Source organism: Suncus etruscus, chromosome 16 (assembly GCF_024139225.1).
Source record: "Suncus etruscus isolate mSunEtr1 chromosome 16, mSunEtr1.pri.cur, whole genome shotgun sequence".
Taxonomy (NCBI): domain Eukaryota; kingdom Metazoa; phylum Chordata; class Mammalia; order Eulipotyphla; family Soricidae; genus Suncus; species Suncus etruscus.
The window spans coordinates 57262790-57279530 of NC_064863.1; the positions used below are offsets into that span (position 1 = coordinate 57262790).

At 33.0% G+C, this 16741-nt stretch overlaps 1 protein-coding gene across 1 annotated transcript; it reads right to left on the reverse strand.

Moving 5' to 3' along the window:
- Window positions 1-61: 61 nt before the first annotated feature.
- Window positions 62-13486, reverse strand: LOC126032160 (transmembrane protease serine 11B-like protein). Its single transcript, XM_049789854.1, has 10 exons — window positions 13437-13486; window positions 12454-12569; window positions 9997-10115; window positions 9806-9873; window positions 7060-7220; window positions 4214-4252; window positions 3551-3725; window positions 1895-2154; window positions 1152-1294; window positions 62-223 (listed from the first exon to the last, which is right to left on the reverse strand). The coding sequence occupies exons 1-10, from the start codon at window positions 13484-13486 to the stop codon at window positions 62-64; spliced, it is 1293 nt and encodes a 430-aa protein (XP_049645811.1).
- Window positions 13487-16741: the final 3255 nt, after the last annotated feature.

Genomic DNA, 16741 nt, shown 5'->3' on the forward strand with positions numbered 1-16741 from the left:
TATGGCTTAGAAATACAATGCAATAATGACCTGAGATAGCTATAACAAGATTTTTTTTCTCTTATATACCTGTCTTGGAGGCAATCCAGCTTCTATAAGAAGTCACTCGCATATATACACCTGGCTTATTGGGTTTACCACATTCTAACCCCCAGCTCACTATTCCAGCAAGGTACCAGATATTTCGATTATTGGGATGAACAAGTGGTCCTCCGGAATCACCCTAAATAAAACAAAGAATATTCATTACCAAATGAAGTTTTTAATCTATGATTCATAGAAACCATAGAATAAGTGCAAATTATAAATCTCTGAAATCTAAACCCATTTTTGAATGTCAAGAATCTACTATCGATTCCATGGGATATTTACTTAAAATATGAATTTACTTGAAAACATGAACCAGTAAGTTGCAAAATTTAGTTCTATAAGAATCCTTTTGAAATATATATTTTGTTTTGTTTTTTTGTTTTGGACCCACACCCAGTGCCATTCATGGGTTACTCCTAGCTATGCACTCAAAAATTGCTCCTGGCTTGGGGAACCATATGGGACACCGAGGATCGTCCTGGATCAGTCGATGCAAGGCAAATGCTCTACAGCTGTGCTATCACTCTGACCCCTGGAATACATATCTTTTGAATATAGTTTGGTTATATAACTTCCTATCTAAGAAAATAAGCAGAGTTATAGCTATAAAGAACTAGAAAGATAAGCTAAATGACTTAAAGTAATTAATTTTTTGAGGCCAGTTTTTTAATAGAAGTGGTTTAGAGCAGTCTGAGATGTTAATTTGTCTATACCAGCTCTTCCACTTACTCTGCAATTTTATGTAAATCACTTTTCTCTGCCTCTATTTTCTCAGTTATCAAATGTACTAATAAAGTAACTACCTAGAAAAGATAATAAAGAAACTAATATATGCAAAAGACTTACATTGGCCCTTGCTTTATAATATGCCCAACACAAGTATTCATTATACACTTATGTTGCAATGTAGGGGGGGAAAAGCTTACTGCAAGGCTGAATTTGGCAGAATTACCAAGGTGCAAATGAACAGAAACAGAGAACAATTTACAAATTGATTCTTTTATAAAATGTGTTATCATGAGTTTCTTGAGGCTTCAATGAGAATAATGTACAAAACTTACTTGACAGGCATCAATATTTCCTTCTAGGTACCCAGCACATAGCATTTCATCTTCTACCAGTCCATTATATGCTTCTTTAGCATTACAAATATTTGTAGCAATAATTCCAAGCGGTGCTTTTTGTAGCAACACTGGGTATTCACCTAAAAGTAACAACAGGATCAATAATCTCTGATGCAGAACAAAATAAAATTTTATTTCATCCTCTATGTAGAAGCCCTATTCTTGATCCTTGCATATTAATTATCTTTTTATTTATTTGTTTGGGGCCACACATAGCAGTACTAAGGTCTTCCTCCTCATTCTTTGTAGGGCTTAGGCGATCAAATGAGTTTCCAGGGTCAACTTGGGACAGCCACATGCATGGTAAGTGCATTTACTGCTGTAGTATCTTTATAGCCCCCACTCTTGTCTACTCAAGATAAAAAAGACCACTCAAAACTATAGAGAGGTATTCAAATAATCATTTTAAGTGCATTTCAAAAACCATCTTTGTATGTTATTGTATCTATTTCTACATATTTAGGTCAGATATTTCTCAGTTAGGTTTGGGAGGCCTTATAATCAAAGGCATCTCCTCTAGAAAATGTCAAATGAAGACAATTCACAAGTCACAAATTATATATGCACCATTGAATGAGAATAGGAGTATTGAACATGGAAGTTAAAGCTTTAGACTATCACTAAGTCACTAGATTTTCTTCTTGTTTTTGTACATTATAAATTGTTTTCACTAAACTTACCATTATAAGAAAGTGCTCCCCATCCTGTAACAACAACTCCATCCCCTGGTGGAAATATCTGTGTGGCTTCAGGAAGACAAACTCGATGTACATCATTTTTAAATGAAACCTTCTCAGTGAGCTTTATAATTGCAATATCATTACGATGTTTACCATAGAAATAGTTTTCATGGATAATAATTTCTTGAACATAATGTAGCATGTAGGGGGGACTTACTCTAGTGCCAAAGCTGACTGTATAATTTTTTGGATTTTTTGTCCTAAAGAAACAAAAATGATTATTTTGTATTTATCTCAAAATAATAGAAAAATAGTATTAGCTGCTAGATTTGCATTAGGAAAACATTTCCTTGAGCAATAGTCTGTGAGAAGTGATGAAATCTCATATTTTAAAATTCATTTCAAAAGATCTTGCTCAAGACCCTGAATTGTGAAGAATATTAGATATAAATAAAAATAGAACAAATAAATAAATAATATAAAAAATAACCATATACTATATACAAATATTTAAAAGAAAGTAAACCTAGTGAGAGATGAGTATAAACTCATGCAATTGTAATTGCTTAAATAATTTTGTATATAATTAGTAGAAAAATAAAATAGGAGACCTGAAATATGCTCAGAGTATAAATAGAAGATGTTTTCAAGAAAAATCATTTGTAAGATAATAAACAGATAAGTCATATTTGCCTAAATGATGAGGGCAGAGGAGCTAGCATGTGCAGAGGGTGAAGTATATGAAATAGAATTATAATTTGTTCATGTATAGATCATAAGAAAACATTAAGTGATAAGAATCATAAGAAAATAAACAGTATTGGTAATGAATGATTTTTCATTCTTTCTAGTAAGGTAGAAAGTCTTATTGTGTCTTGAATATACTTTTTTCCAGACCAGTATGTTTTTTTTAAATGTCATAGCTATTAACAATTATTTTATTTTTGCTACAAAATTCACCAAAAAAAATCTAGTATTAAAGCAAATCTTTCACCAAAGAACATGGTATAAACTTTAAAATATTCATACTTTATCACAATCACTGCAAGGGAAATTTCAAGTTCTATCAGAACCAGTTGCATTTTGAGGTAGTAGAAACATGACAGAGAAATTTTTTTAAAAAAAAATCTAATACTCAACTTGCCTAAAATGTAAAAAAATGTAATACCTTTGAAAAGACACAGGAAGCTACATATTTTAAGAATAGAAGATACTCTGCTTAAAAGTTAATTTAACTATACAGGAGGTGCATGGATTATAGAAGAGCACTTTGGTTAAGTCTCTATCCTTTGTGGCTTATTCAATCATAAATGAGTATTCATAAAATAAGCACATCAATAGTTAAAATTACCAAATATATTTCAAATCTAAAGTATAATTATCTAAACTGTGGTCCCTTTTTCAAAACACTAAGCATGTTTATGCAAGAAATTTAGTATGCTAAAAGAAAGAAAATTAAATTGCAGATATCATATTCCTTCAATAGTTTGAGACTATTGCTTTTAACAAGATTAGTATTATTTAATTTTAATACAGACAATATGTTTTTTTTTTTTAAAAGAAAAGTACAAGTGATAATTTAGCTGGAACAGCACAAAAACTGAAACGTTGCCAAGGCCATTGGTTTCCTAGACTCAGAAATCATAATGTCCTTACATTTTAAAACAGTGAGCTGCTGTCACAAGGTATCTTTCGCTGATCAAAGACGCCCCACAGTAGTGCTTGCCATTTTTCTTCAGACTTGCTTGCCATGGCCATTCTCCTTCCTGTGCAGAGGAGCCTCCCTTGACTTTATCATATGTAGCTGACGTCCTTGCTCGTCTCCCACAAACTGTCGGAAAGAAACTTTTGTTACATTGGAAATAAGAAAATGTTTATGTGATTACAAAGCCATGAACGAGCTAAGGCACTTCACTTAAAGATTTATAACTGAGATGGACAGGAACTGTATTAATGGTATATAAGAAAAAAGCACTTCCTCAATTATGTCAATACTTAGCATAGTGCATCCAAGACACAATGGCATGTGGAGAATGTGAGTGATTGTGCGAAGTACAAAAACTCTAAACCAAACTTCCTGGTTTGAAAACCCACCATTTCCAAATGGGACAAATCTGGGCATTTTTTTTTTTTTTACTTTTTTTGTATTTCAATTTCTCCATCTCCATAGGGGATAATAATAATTAGTACCAATCTGTAGGATTGTTGTGAAAATTAAATGAATTGCATATAAATTGTGCATAAACCACCTAAAATGAGGGGCACTTAAAATCTTCTTTTTTATTTTTTAGATGATCACAAACATAGAATATAACTCACGGGTGTTGATAATTTTTTCAGCAGCAACCTTACTGATTTCTGAAATAGAACAAAAAACATAAAGTGAAACATATAACATGATTACTCTCACCTTGAGACCAACAGAGCAAGATAAAGAGATGTGAAATAATTGTTTTGTTTCTAATATTTTTGTTTGTTTGTTTGGTGGGTTGGTTGGTTTTTGGCTCATATCCGGCAGCGCTCATGGGTTACTCCTGGCTCCATGCTCAGAAATCGCTCCTGGCAGGCTCGGGGGACCATATAGGATGCCGGGAACCACCGTCCTTCTGCATGCAAGGCAAAAAGCCCCACCTCCATACCATCTCTCCGGCCCCTATTTCTAGTATTTTCATTGCTCTCAATTGAGTCTCCATTTTTAAGATAATTTCTTTAAGCAAGATGGCTATAAAAACAGCCGTAATTGAATTGAAGTCACATCCCCCTTCACCAGTAATTTCCCATTACCATTGTCCTTCCATTTTCTACCTCCTCCCACCCCCTGTCTTCGAGACAGGCATTATATTTCTCTCTCTGTCATTGTCATGATAACTATTAGTGTGGTTATTTCTCAACTGCACTTACCACTCTTTGTTATAAGCTTGTTATCATGGGCTGATACTTCCAGCTCTCATCTCTATTGTTTCTGGGTATTATTATTATACTGTCCTTTATATATATATATATATATATATTGGTATTTGGGCCACACTCGTTTGATGCTCAGGGGTTACTCCTGGCTATGCGCTCAGAAATCGCTCCTGGCTGGGGGGAACCATATGGGACGCCGGGGGGATCAAACCGCGGCCCCTACTACACTAGCGCTTGCAAGGCAGACACCTTACCTCTGTGCCATCTTCCCGGCCCCTATATTTCTTAAACCCCACGTTATTTGAATTCTTGGCATCACATATTGTTCCCCAAGACGGCCAGGGTTTACTTCTAAGCACAGAACTAGTAAAAGCCCTGGGTGTGACATCAGCCCCCCAAATCAAATAAATAAATAAATAAATAAATGAGTAATTAAAAGTACCTATCTTAAAAGAATGAGGTCATAATTGTATTAAATAAAATATGAAAATTTAAGTATACTTCCTGAGTTAATGCTTAGGAATTGCTTTCTACATTGTTTGTGGGAACTTATGATGCCTTTTTATAAGATTAATTTATTTTAACTGATCTCTTCATGATATAGATCTCTTAATGACAATGTTGCTAAAAAGTAAATATTTTAACAACAAAAATTATTTATTACTAGAATAAAATACCAAATTCATTACTATTACCCAATCTATTTGTTCAGTTTTATGCTCTTCTGGGATTCAGATCATGGCCCGCACGCAAACAAAGTGTAAACTCTACCACAGACCATATGTAGAGTTGTCAACATGTTTCATTAGAGCATAAAAACCTTACAAATAAAACTGACTTCTCTCATTAACAAATTTATGTTCAAAATGTAACCTAACTTATAAAGGCAGTTCCTACATTGTTTTTGAAAATTATAAAAAACTATTAAAATAGGACTCAGTTTATATAATAAAGGACTACTAAAATATTACTATCAACTTTACAATAAAAAGTGTTTCCTGCTTGTCGATCCTGAAATTATTTTACAGTTTGGTACTAATTTTTGTACTACATGTGTTTTATATTATTAGATTACGTGTGTTATATCTTTTAATTACTTTATTTAAACACCATAGTTACAAGGTTATTCATAATGCAGTTGGATTTTTCTTCACAAAGGTGTTCATGATTGAGTTTCAGTCATACCATACAATATGCAATACCCTTCATCAGTGCACATTTTCTGTACTCATGTTTCTAGTGTATTCTTGCTCTTCTCCATGTCCTCTCCTCTGCCCACCTCTGAAACAGTCATTATTCATATTTCTCTCATTCTCTCTTTCTCCTTTTCTCTTCCTCTCTCTCTTGTTTTCTTTCATTTAGACTCTATGTCTTGCAATATTATTGAAGGGGTATCATACATGTCACTTTATCTCCTTCCAGTACCCAGTTCTTGTTCAGAATAATCATTTCCAATTATTACTATTACAGAGAAGTGTAATGATCATTTTATAATAATATTACAATAATAGCTGGTCCCTTTCTGATCTAACTTCACTTTGCCACTAATTGTGGCAAGCTTCCTTCCATGGACAGGTTCTCCTGACCCTTGTCTCTATTGTCTCTGGATATTATTACCATATTATCATTATATCCCACAAATGAGTGAAGTTATTCTGTCTGTCCCTCTTCTTCTGACTCATTTTTCTCAACAAAATACTCTCCATATTTCTCCATGTATAAGCAAATTTCATGACTTTATTTTTCCTAAAAAGCTGCATAATATTCCTTTTTGGAGATGTACCACATTTCTTTATCCACTCATCTTTTATGTAGGATTCTGGTTGTTTCCATGTTTAGGTTACTGTGACTAGTGCTATAACAAACATAGAGATGCAAAGACCTTTTTCTGCATTGTGTTTTTGGGCTCCTGGTGTATATACTGGTACAAATTACAAAGAACAAGAATTGGCATTGGCATGGATGCAGGGAAAAAGGGACTTACTGTGGAGTGAATATCGACTGGTTCAGTCTTTTATAAAATCAATAAATATATTTTTCAAAAAACTATAAATTGAGTTTCTCTATAATACAAAAATACCACTCCAGGAATATACATTTATGTTTTGTCATTCATAAGTAATACACATTACTTTTCTATTATAAAGCAATAATCTATTCATTTTGAAAAACTGAGCATCATTTCTGTCCCTCCTGTTAATGGTGTATAAAGGATAGAAAATTGAAAGCAGCCCTGCCTTCATCTAAAATATACTTACCCATGAGCGTAAGAGATTTAGGATCTGTTGTAATGAAGTCAGAGTTTTTTCTCAGCATCTGATATAAGATGTTTTCGATTTTTGATTTTGTGTTTCTTTTCATTGCTCTTGGAGCCTTGAACATCAGCCATATATGTGCAATAACATTATTGTTTTCAGGACTAGAAATAGAATAAAAGTTTTGTATGTGGCTAGGAAATAGAAATTTCTAATATTTACTATCTCAGGAAATAAATTATGGCTACCTAATTCTTGATGTTTACTATTTCAATTTTGTATTTTATATATTTGTGCAGTAACTTCAACTTAAGAACTATTCACCTGCTTACTAGGTGAAATTTTTATGCATAAAAGCTAGATTATTAGGCTTAGAGGAAAACTATCCATACAAATTGAAAAGAAAAAAAAACCCTAAGGTATAGGATTGATGTGCCTCTTTAGAACTGGGATAATTTATTTAAACATTCATCATTTATTTCTATAAGCAAGCAGTTGGTTTAGTCACTATTCGGTGATATAAGCATGACTGTGATATGATTTCTACCTTTAAGGTATTTCCAAATTTCTATGAATATAAGCATATATACATATGAATTTAAATGAGAAAGAATATATTATTTTAGATAGAAGTAATGATAAGTAATTGGACTCAAAGAATACAAATATTCATGGGGAAAATGACATGTACACTGAAGTTAAAATATTTCCATTGCTGCTTCAACACTAAACAGAAAATTTCATTATGCAGAGAGAATGGATAGTACTGCAGAACATTTGAATGGTAATAATAATAAAGAACATTTATAAGATGCATCCTATGTTCCAACTACTTTTAAAAGCATGTTTATTTTGGAGCAGCTGGCTAGTAAGTAAAGGGTTTTGTGTCCAAACTTCTTGCCTCTTTTTACCCTCTTGTCTGTGTGGTTACTTTGCTGTGGATCTATATGACTGGACTGCTTCCTCTGTCCTTAATGAAGGGAATGGGAATTCCGTTTCCCTTCAGGGAACTGTGGGATAACCAAACCTCAACCCAGTTCCCAGAGAACGTCACAATACAATACTTAGCCTACACAGCAACTTTGAAGCATAAAGATCATTATCATGATTTTTATAGATAAAATGACTTATCTTAAGACTTGAGATATTATCATGTGCTCAAAATTACACAACTACTAATAAAAATCTAGAGTAAATATAATTGACTCAGTTATCTGAGCAGCTAACACTATATACCGTTTTCTTTACCAAATTATTCAAAGATAACTGTGTTTGGTATTAATCTTGGATAGAAAAATGTCTTTAATGTTAGAAATGGTAGCACTAAATAGAAGTGGTGATTAGAGCATGCTTGTGAACATTAATCTGACTTTGTTGTGCAGGGCAGACTGGTTTGACAATATTAGGAAGTAAACAACCTCAAAGACTGACTAGTGGACATTATTATGCTTTGGGTTTTCCTACCATATCATCAACCTTTTGACTGATAAATCACCATTATCTGTCCTTTGCTTAAATAAGTTTATTATTTTCATAGCAAGGTTTCTGTAGTTTGTCTTATTCTCCTTAAGTCCATGCTTTTTATAGCATGGAAGAGGGGGCTGAAAGAGAATTATTCTGTCCTTCCTATGAGAGATATCTGAACCATTCAATTTTCATCATTGATATAGTTCCAATACTAAAATAGTAACAAATGCTCAATGAGTTATTTATCTATCTTGTATTTTCAGGGGTTCCAGAACTCCAGGGATGAGGGATAAAGGGCATAATTTAGTACATAATTAAACTTAAAAAGCAATAATAGCCTTTACTTGAATTGTGTTAATTTCTCAATATAGTCATAATTTTTATCTTCTTTGATCCTAAACAAAGTTTGATAAAAAGTAGTATAAATATTGGGAGCAGTGGTGCAAGCCTTGCCCACGCTAGCCTAGGACGGACAGCAGTTCGATCCGCCGGTGTCCCATATGGTCCCCCAAGCCAGGAGATATTTCTGAGCACGTAGCTAGGAGTAACCCCTGAGTGTCACCAGGTGTGGCCCCAAAACAAACAAAAAAAAAGTAGTATAAATGCTATCAATACTTCATAGAGAGGGATCAGATTTAAAATTATAACAAAAAGACTCTTTCAAGGTTTTAAGGATGTTGAATGTCAGTATAGATTTCAAATTTTTTAAATCCTACACTGGGACTGCTCTGCTAGTCTGTGCTCTCCTAAACCCGCTTGCATGGAAAACAAAATAACTAGTTTACTTTTAATAATAATGCTAGAAAAAATATTCTTGGAGTAAAACTCTTATGTAGTTCTGTTAATTTTTCCATATTAAAAAATCTAGAGAAACTTCACAGGGTATTTTGCTGTCTTATAGGAAGGTATGAGGAGATAAGGCATGCATTTATACTAGTGCTACATTAAAATGTTAGATTATAAGATAGCAATCCAAGGAAAATTCAAACATTTTTAAAGAGGTAAAAGTAAACTGTAATTTAAGGACTGATAAAATCTCAAAAATACAATGAACATGATTAAGTAGTGTAATCTGTGATTTGATTTTTATACTGAACAACTAGCTTCACACTTAGCTTAAATGAACACTGTTTTATAGAAATTTGATGGAAAATTACTATGAATTATCAGTAGTCTTGTTTTATTCCTTTACTCATTTTACTTGTTTTCATGAGAAACTTGAAAAGTAATGGCATATAGAATAGATTGATTCCATTTCTTATTGTTATCATTAATTACTTACACCAGTTTGATGACTTGAGAATTAATATATTGCCTATAAATGTTAGAAGCTTCAAATGCATCAGACATCTGTTAAAGAAAACATAGTCAACCAAAGATTTCAATAACTTACTAAATATATTATATATTCATTAACTTATTGAATATTATTATATTTGATGCAATTAATAATGAATATAGAAAAATACTAACCTTTGTTTCAAGAATTTTACTAAGATGGTTGTTTTCTGGTGATGTCTCCTTTTCATAATTTTTATTATATGTAATATTCAGCACCTTAAAACTACCGCTATAATAGTAGATCCTGCTTTCTGTGAAAATAGGTTCAAAATTGATTAAGTGTATTTAAAATGCAAATATATAGAACAGATAACAGCACAAATAAATAAGTATAGTACTCATGTTAGGTATTGATAATTCCTTTGGATCTTTTTAGAACAATAGATTAAAAATTGAGATATTGTGAAAGTGTTACTAAGACCAATAATTGAATATAAATAGTAGGAGAATGTTTGAAATAATATCAACATCTTGACAAAGACATAAGGACTATATACTATAACTGACCAGCTTGTATGGAATGATCTATTGATGCTATAAATAATAATAGTTAACTTTTATTAATTTTCTATTGTATTGATAGATAGGTTTTTAGAAGCTATATAAGATTAACCATTTTCTCAGGATATATATAATCTTAAAGACATTCAGAAACTTATCTAATGTAGCTAATACAAAAAGCCAAGATAAAAAAGTGTTGTATCTAACTGGAAAGCTCATATATATTATATTTTCATCCAAATATTCACAGATACAAAAATAAATAAAAAGATATTTTATATATTATACATCTCACCTTTAATATTTGACTCCTAATATATAAACTAGGAATATTCTGCATAAAATAATGTCAAGCATATAAGTAGTTTTAGATAATCAAATTTTGTACTACTATTATTATCTTTGCATACTGTCCTGTGTAAATGAATAAATAAGTAAAGCATTAAGGAGAATATACTTAAGTTAAAGTTAATTGTTCAACTACCCATCTTATAATAATGCAAAAAGAAGATATAAAATAATTAACTTAAATATGATTTACTATAATAAAATATTTATTATGTTGTAATTCAGTTAGAAAGATGGTGGAAACAAAGTTATAAATTTTAAATAGGTGTTAGAAGTAAATAATTTATAGATAAGTTTGACAAAGAATATTATTAATTTAGCTTCCATGAGGTCATGGGTTTTCTACATTACAGACTAATAGTTATTATAGTGGTTATATATTGCATTGTACATAATATTAAAACTATTCCATTTTAATTTTTAAAATTGTTTATTTTCAATGTCTTCTTTCATTAAGGTTATTTTTAATTTCTATTTAAAACAAGTAGACATAAACATTGCTTACTGTAGGCTTATCAAAAAGGCAAGACATTGATACATTGCCAGGCCTAGTAAATAAACTCTCAAATATTTAACACATTTAACTCTAAGAAACTACATTCTGAAAACAAAAAAAATTATTTTGTTTGCTTTTGAGTAACACAGGGATTGTTCAGGATGCACTCCTCACTCTACTCTCTGAAATTACTTTTCTCTGACTCTGAGAACCACATGGCATGCCAGGGACCCAATCAGGATAGGCTATACATAATGCAAATGCCTTACCCTCTCCAACCCAAGGAAAGTAATTATTAGTTTTCCATCATCATAAAATTTTAACCACACCTTTAATGTGTCATTGAGACTGCTCACCATACTGAAATTATTTTTTCTTTTCTTTTTTTTTTTTTTTTGGGCCACACCCGGTGACGCTCAGGGGTTACTACTGGCTATGCGCTCAGAAGTCGCTCCTGGCTTGGGGGACCATATGGGACGCCGGGGGATCGAACCGCGGTCCGTCTCCTAGGCTAGCGCAGGTAAGGCAGGCACCTTACCTCGAGCGCCACCGCCGGGCCCCAAATTATTTTTTCTTAAAACCCATAGGTAAGTGAGACTATTCTATGTCTCTCTCTCTCTCCAGGAGACATTTTTGAGCACAGAGCCAGGAGTAACCACTGAACACCCTGGATATGTCCCAATCCACACACAAATAAATAAATAAATAGTAAATAAAATATTCTAGTCTATCTTCACATAAAATAAGTTTTGTTTTAATTAAAATGAACTTATTTCATATCATCTTAGTAGACTACTTTTTCTTCCTGTCAATTATATATCTCTGCCTGCATATATCTGTATGATATATTCCTTTACCTGTGTATATTCAAAATAACTTCTGAGAGTGTTTGATACATGTCAACAAGTGCTCAGTGCTTGATGGTAATTTTAAAGTAATATTTTAAAATAATATTTTGTTTTACTTTCAATTGATTACTCATTTGAACAAGTAGAAATAAAATGTATTATAAATTAAAATATTTTTTGGGGTTTAGGGGTTTTTTGTACCATACCCGGTGTGACTCTCAGGGGTTACTCCTGGCTCTGCACTCAGAAATCGCTCCTGGCTTGAGGGATCATATGGGATGCCACGTAATCGAACTGTAGTCTGTCTTAGGTCAGCTGTGTACATGGCAAAAGCCCTACTGCTGTGTTATTGCTCCGACCCCTAAATTTACACTTTTAAATGAATTGTTTACTAACCTACTACCAGAAAATGAACAAGGAGACCAATAGTGATTCCCAGGATTGTCAACACTCCAAACACAATGAGGGCGATCATCCATAGTGGCAAGGATCTGCGTGAAAATGTAACAGGCCTGCCAAAACAAAAAAAAAGTGTACTCATGTACATATATTATAGACATAAGAAAATTCATCATATTATGAATATTTTCTCTTTTACTCCTTGAAGTTTCACAATTTACACACAGTAATAGCAAAAAGCATGTAAACATTATATGTTTGGTATGTTATATGGTAACATTATATGGTTGGTATGTTATCTACATTTAGCATCTGATTTCCTTCAATTATTTATGAGGGGTTTCATAAATAAAGATTTTTGCAGGAGTTGGTAGTGAAGAAAAAAAGGGAATGGGACATTCTGATGTTCTTTCGTGTAGCCTAACATAATTTTAAAATTCTGATCATGACCCAGTATCGGTTTCACTATATACAGAGAAAACACACTATGAAGAACTAAGTCTGAGATTATCCATCTCTTTTATTAGCTTGTTTATGACTATGGCTCAAAGAGTATTCAACTTTATTGGAGGGAATGGGGTGGAATTGGCAATTCTCAAAGAACATCTGGCAATTCTCAGGGCTTTCTCCTGACTCTACACTCAGGGATTGGCTTGGGGGAATTCATAAGGGTGCTCAGAAGTGAACCTGCATATGCAAGGCAAGTGCATATTTCTCAATCTTATCTGTTACTCTTACTTGATATGCCACTGAGGTGTCAGAAGAGAATATTTTGAATTCCACCACTATGTTTTTAAATACTTTTTCTGTGACTGCATTGGTTTTTCCTCATGACTTTCTAAATTTCACCGTTGTTTTAGGCCAATCTTACCTTCATGTCCAATCTACATTTGTATATAAAAGAACCAGACGGCAGCTATGGCAGGCTTCAGGTGATACAGTAGACCTCTTACTATAAATGATACAAGTTTCTGGAATACCTCGTTTGTCTTACTACTCCAGCTAGTTGATCATACCATCTGGCCAACATCGTGTTTACATCCTTCATTAAATCGTTATTAAGCCCACTCAATCAGCCAGTGCCCTATAAGCAATGATGCAATGTGTAGCCATTTCCCGAAATAGTCACATAGCCCATTTGAAAATTCTTTAATCTGGGTATAAAAGTAAACATGTAAATTGGGATGGAGTTGCCACCTCACTGCAACTGGTTGATCCCAGCATGCTGGAATCTGGGCTTCAATAAACACCCTTGCTTTTGCATCCTGTGTGTCTCTGATCAATTGGTCTTGACTTCGGACCCAACATTCTACATATAATATGTATCAGTTATTTCAAAATAATTGGAATTCCTGTTCATTCAGAGCCTTTCATGCTTATATGCTCTTGTTCGCTCTTATTTTTCTGCCTAAAATTTACCTCAAACCAATTTAAGAACAAACTGAGTTCCATAACTCAACTCTGATATGTCTTTATTAAAGCCTTTCAGAATTTATTTTATACTGAATCTACTTTGAAATTGATTAATAAAAAATTTACAAAAGAGTCATCAACCTCTAATAATGACCACACCATGGTCCAAAATATTATTTTAAATATGCAGTTATTTTATATTATAGTTTACAACTGGGATATATAGCATATTACAGAGTTCATATTAGATAATATCAATCAGGGGTCCTCAAACTTTTTAAACAGGGGGCCAGTTCACTGTCCTTCAGACTGTTGGAGGGCCAGATTATAATAAAAACAAAAATTATGAACAAATTTCTATTCACACTGCATATATCTTATTTAGAAGTGAAGAAACAAAATGGGAATAAATACAATATGTGGCCCACCGTCCATAGTTTGAGGACCATTGAATTAGAGAAATAGATGAATGTTTCCAAAAGGTAATGAAGAACAGACAGAAAAGAGGTAAGTAACTATCAAAATTAATTCTGACCTTTTCCTTGAGGAATAACTAATTTTCTGTCATGTAGTGATTAGGAAATAAGTCTTCAAACACAAAATATAAGATCATAAAACTGTGTTTGTATATTATACTATTTTCTATATAAAATATGTGCAAAATGGGTATCTTTTCCAAGGCAAACATTTATTGCTATTCTAACTAAAAGTAAGTTCTCTTAACTTTTATCATGGCTGTGGGTCTCAGTCTTGTTTGATAGGTTTCAAAAATCATAACAACATGTATTTGTTTGTTTGTTTGTTTGTTTTTTGGGGGAGGCCACACTCAGCAGCATTCAAAAGTTACTCCTGGTTCTGAGCTTAGAAATTACTATTGGAAGGCTCTGAGGACTCTCACACCCTTTCATGGTTCCTATGAACTCTACTAATTACATTTTTCTGTATTACTTTTTAAATGGGGGTTATATTTGAATATTTCAGTTTGACTAGTTTCATATTCAAGAATTTATCTCAAGAGTTCTGAACAGATTTAGAAACTGTTTCATCTTTATGATTTGCTTTAATAAATTATATAATTTTAAAACCTAATAAATCTATACCTATTAAAACTGGATTAATAAAATGTCTAAGGGATATGATTGTAGCTCTATGGTATATAGAGCACTTGCCTAGCAGTTGTGAGACCCTATTTTTGTTTCCTCAATTATGTGGTATCTTAACCACTACCAGGAGCAAGCATGAGCTCTAAGCCAGCAGTAAGCTACAGCATGATCAGATATGCCCTCCCCCCAAAAGATGTTCAATAATTAGTTACAGGAGTTAAGGTGTTTGCCTCTCATGGGGCCGATTATGGTTTGATCCATATTGGTTCCCCAAATACCTCAGGATTTATCCCTCAACACAAAGTCAGGGGTGAATCCCAAGCAACACAGGGTGTGCATTGCTCAACCTTTATTGTAGAACTCATATATAAAATAGATAAATAAATGTGGAAAAATGAAATAACTCCAACTCCAAGTGGTTTTCACTGAAAATATAATTTGCTCTATTTTTCCTATTTTCCTTTCTGTTTCTAAGTAGTAGAAGTTGAACCCTAGGCTTCACACATACAAGACAAATGCTTCTGCCTTGAACTTATACCCTAGCCACATTTTTTTTTCATTTTTATTATCCCTGCTGTCATCTCACAGATACTTTTCTGCTATGTAACCACTTTTGATATTAAAATTGTAGTTCCATACTCTTAAATAAAAAAAATAAACTGATTGTTTTAAGGTGACAGACATGCTTTTAGAGAAACAAACAACAAAAAAAACCCCACTCAACTATTTAGCTAATATTTTTGGTAGTTTCCAGAGTCTGGCTATTGTAAAAAGTGCTGCAATGAACATTGGTGTGAGGAAGAGGTTTTCAAATTGTATTTTTGTGTTTCTAGGATATATCCCTAGTAGAGGGGATAGCGGGATCATATGGGAGCTCAATTTCCAGTTTTTTGAGGAATCTCCCTATCGTTTTCCATAAAGGCTGGACCAGACTGCATTCCCACCAGCAGTAAATAAGAGTTCCTTTCTCTCCACATTTACAATAGCCAGACTCTGGAAACAACCTAGATGCCCTTCAACAGATGAATGTCTAAAGAAACTGTGACACATATACACAACGGAATATTATGTAGTCATAAGGAGAAATAATTCTCAGAGACAATAGCGATCAGGGCTGGAATCTGACAATATGAAGCTCACCACAAAGAGTGGTGGGTGCAGTTAGAGAAATAACTGCACTAACAACTAACATAGCAATATGAATGAATGAGGGAAGTTGATAGCCAGTCTCAAATACAGGCCTGGGGCAGGGGGGGTAGGGTGGTGGGAGATTTGGAGCATTGGTGATGGGAATATTGTACTGGTGAAGGGGGGTGTTCTTTATATGACTGAAACCCAACTACAATCATGTTTGTAATCAAATGGTATAAATAAAGATATTTAAAAAAAAAGAAATCCAATTGTTGAAACAAAAAATATTTATGGTAATTCATACTGCAATTTCTTCTGAAAAAGTGCTTTAGAGGTATTACTAAGGGGAAAGTAGAAAATATTAATTATATCCAGCTGTAGGAAAAAGAACTCAGGGCTGTGAAATCTCAGTGTTAGCTTTGCAAAGATCAAAATCACAGCTTTTTTCTGAGATTTTTTTGCTTATTCTATTCTATATTACTAACCCTGAAAAGGTGCGGGGATTAGGAAATATATATCATGTAGTTTTAGTTTTTACTTCCACTTCTAAAAATCTATTTTCTCTTGTCTTTTCATAGCATGTACACCCATATTCAACCACAGGATTAGCCAAATTTTTTTCAAATATAACTCCAAAT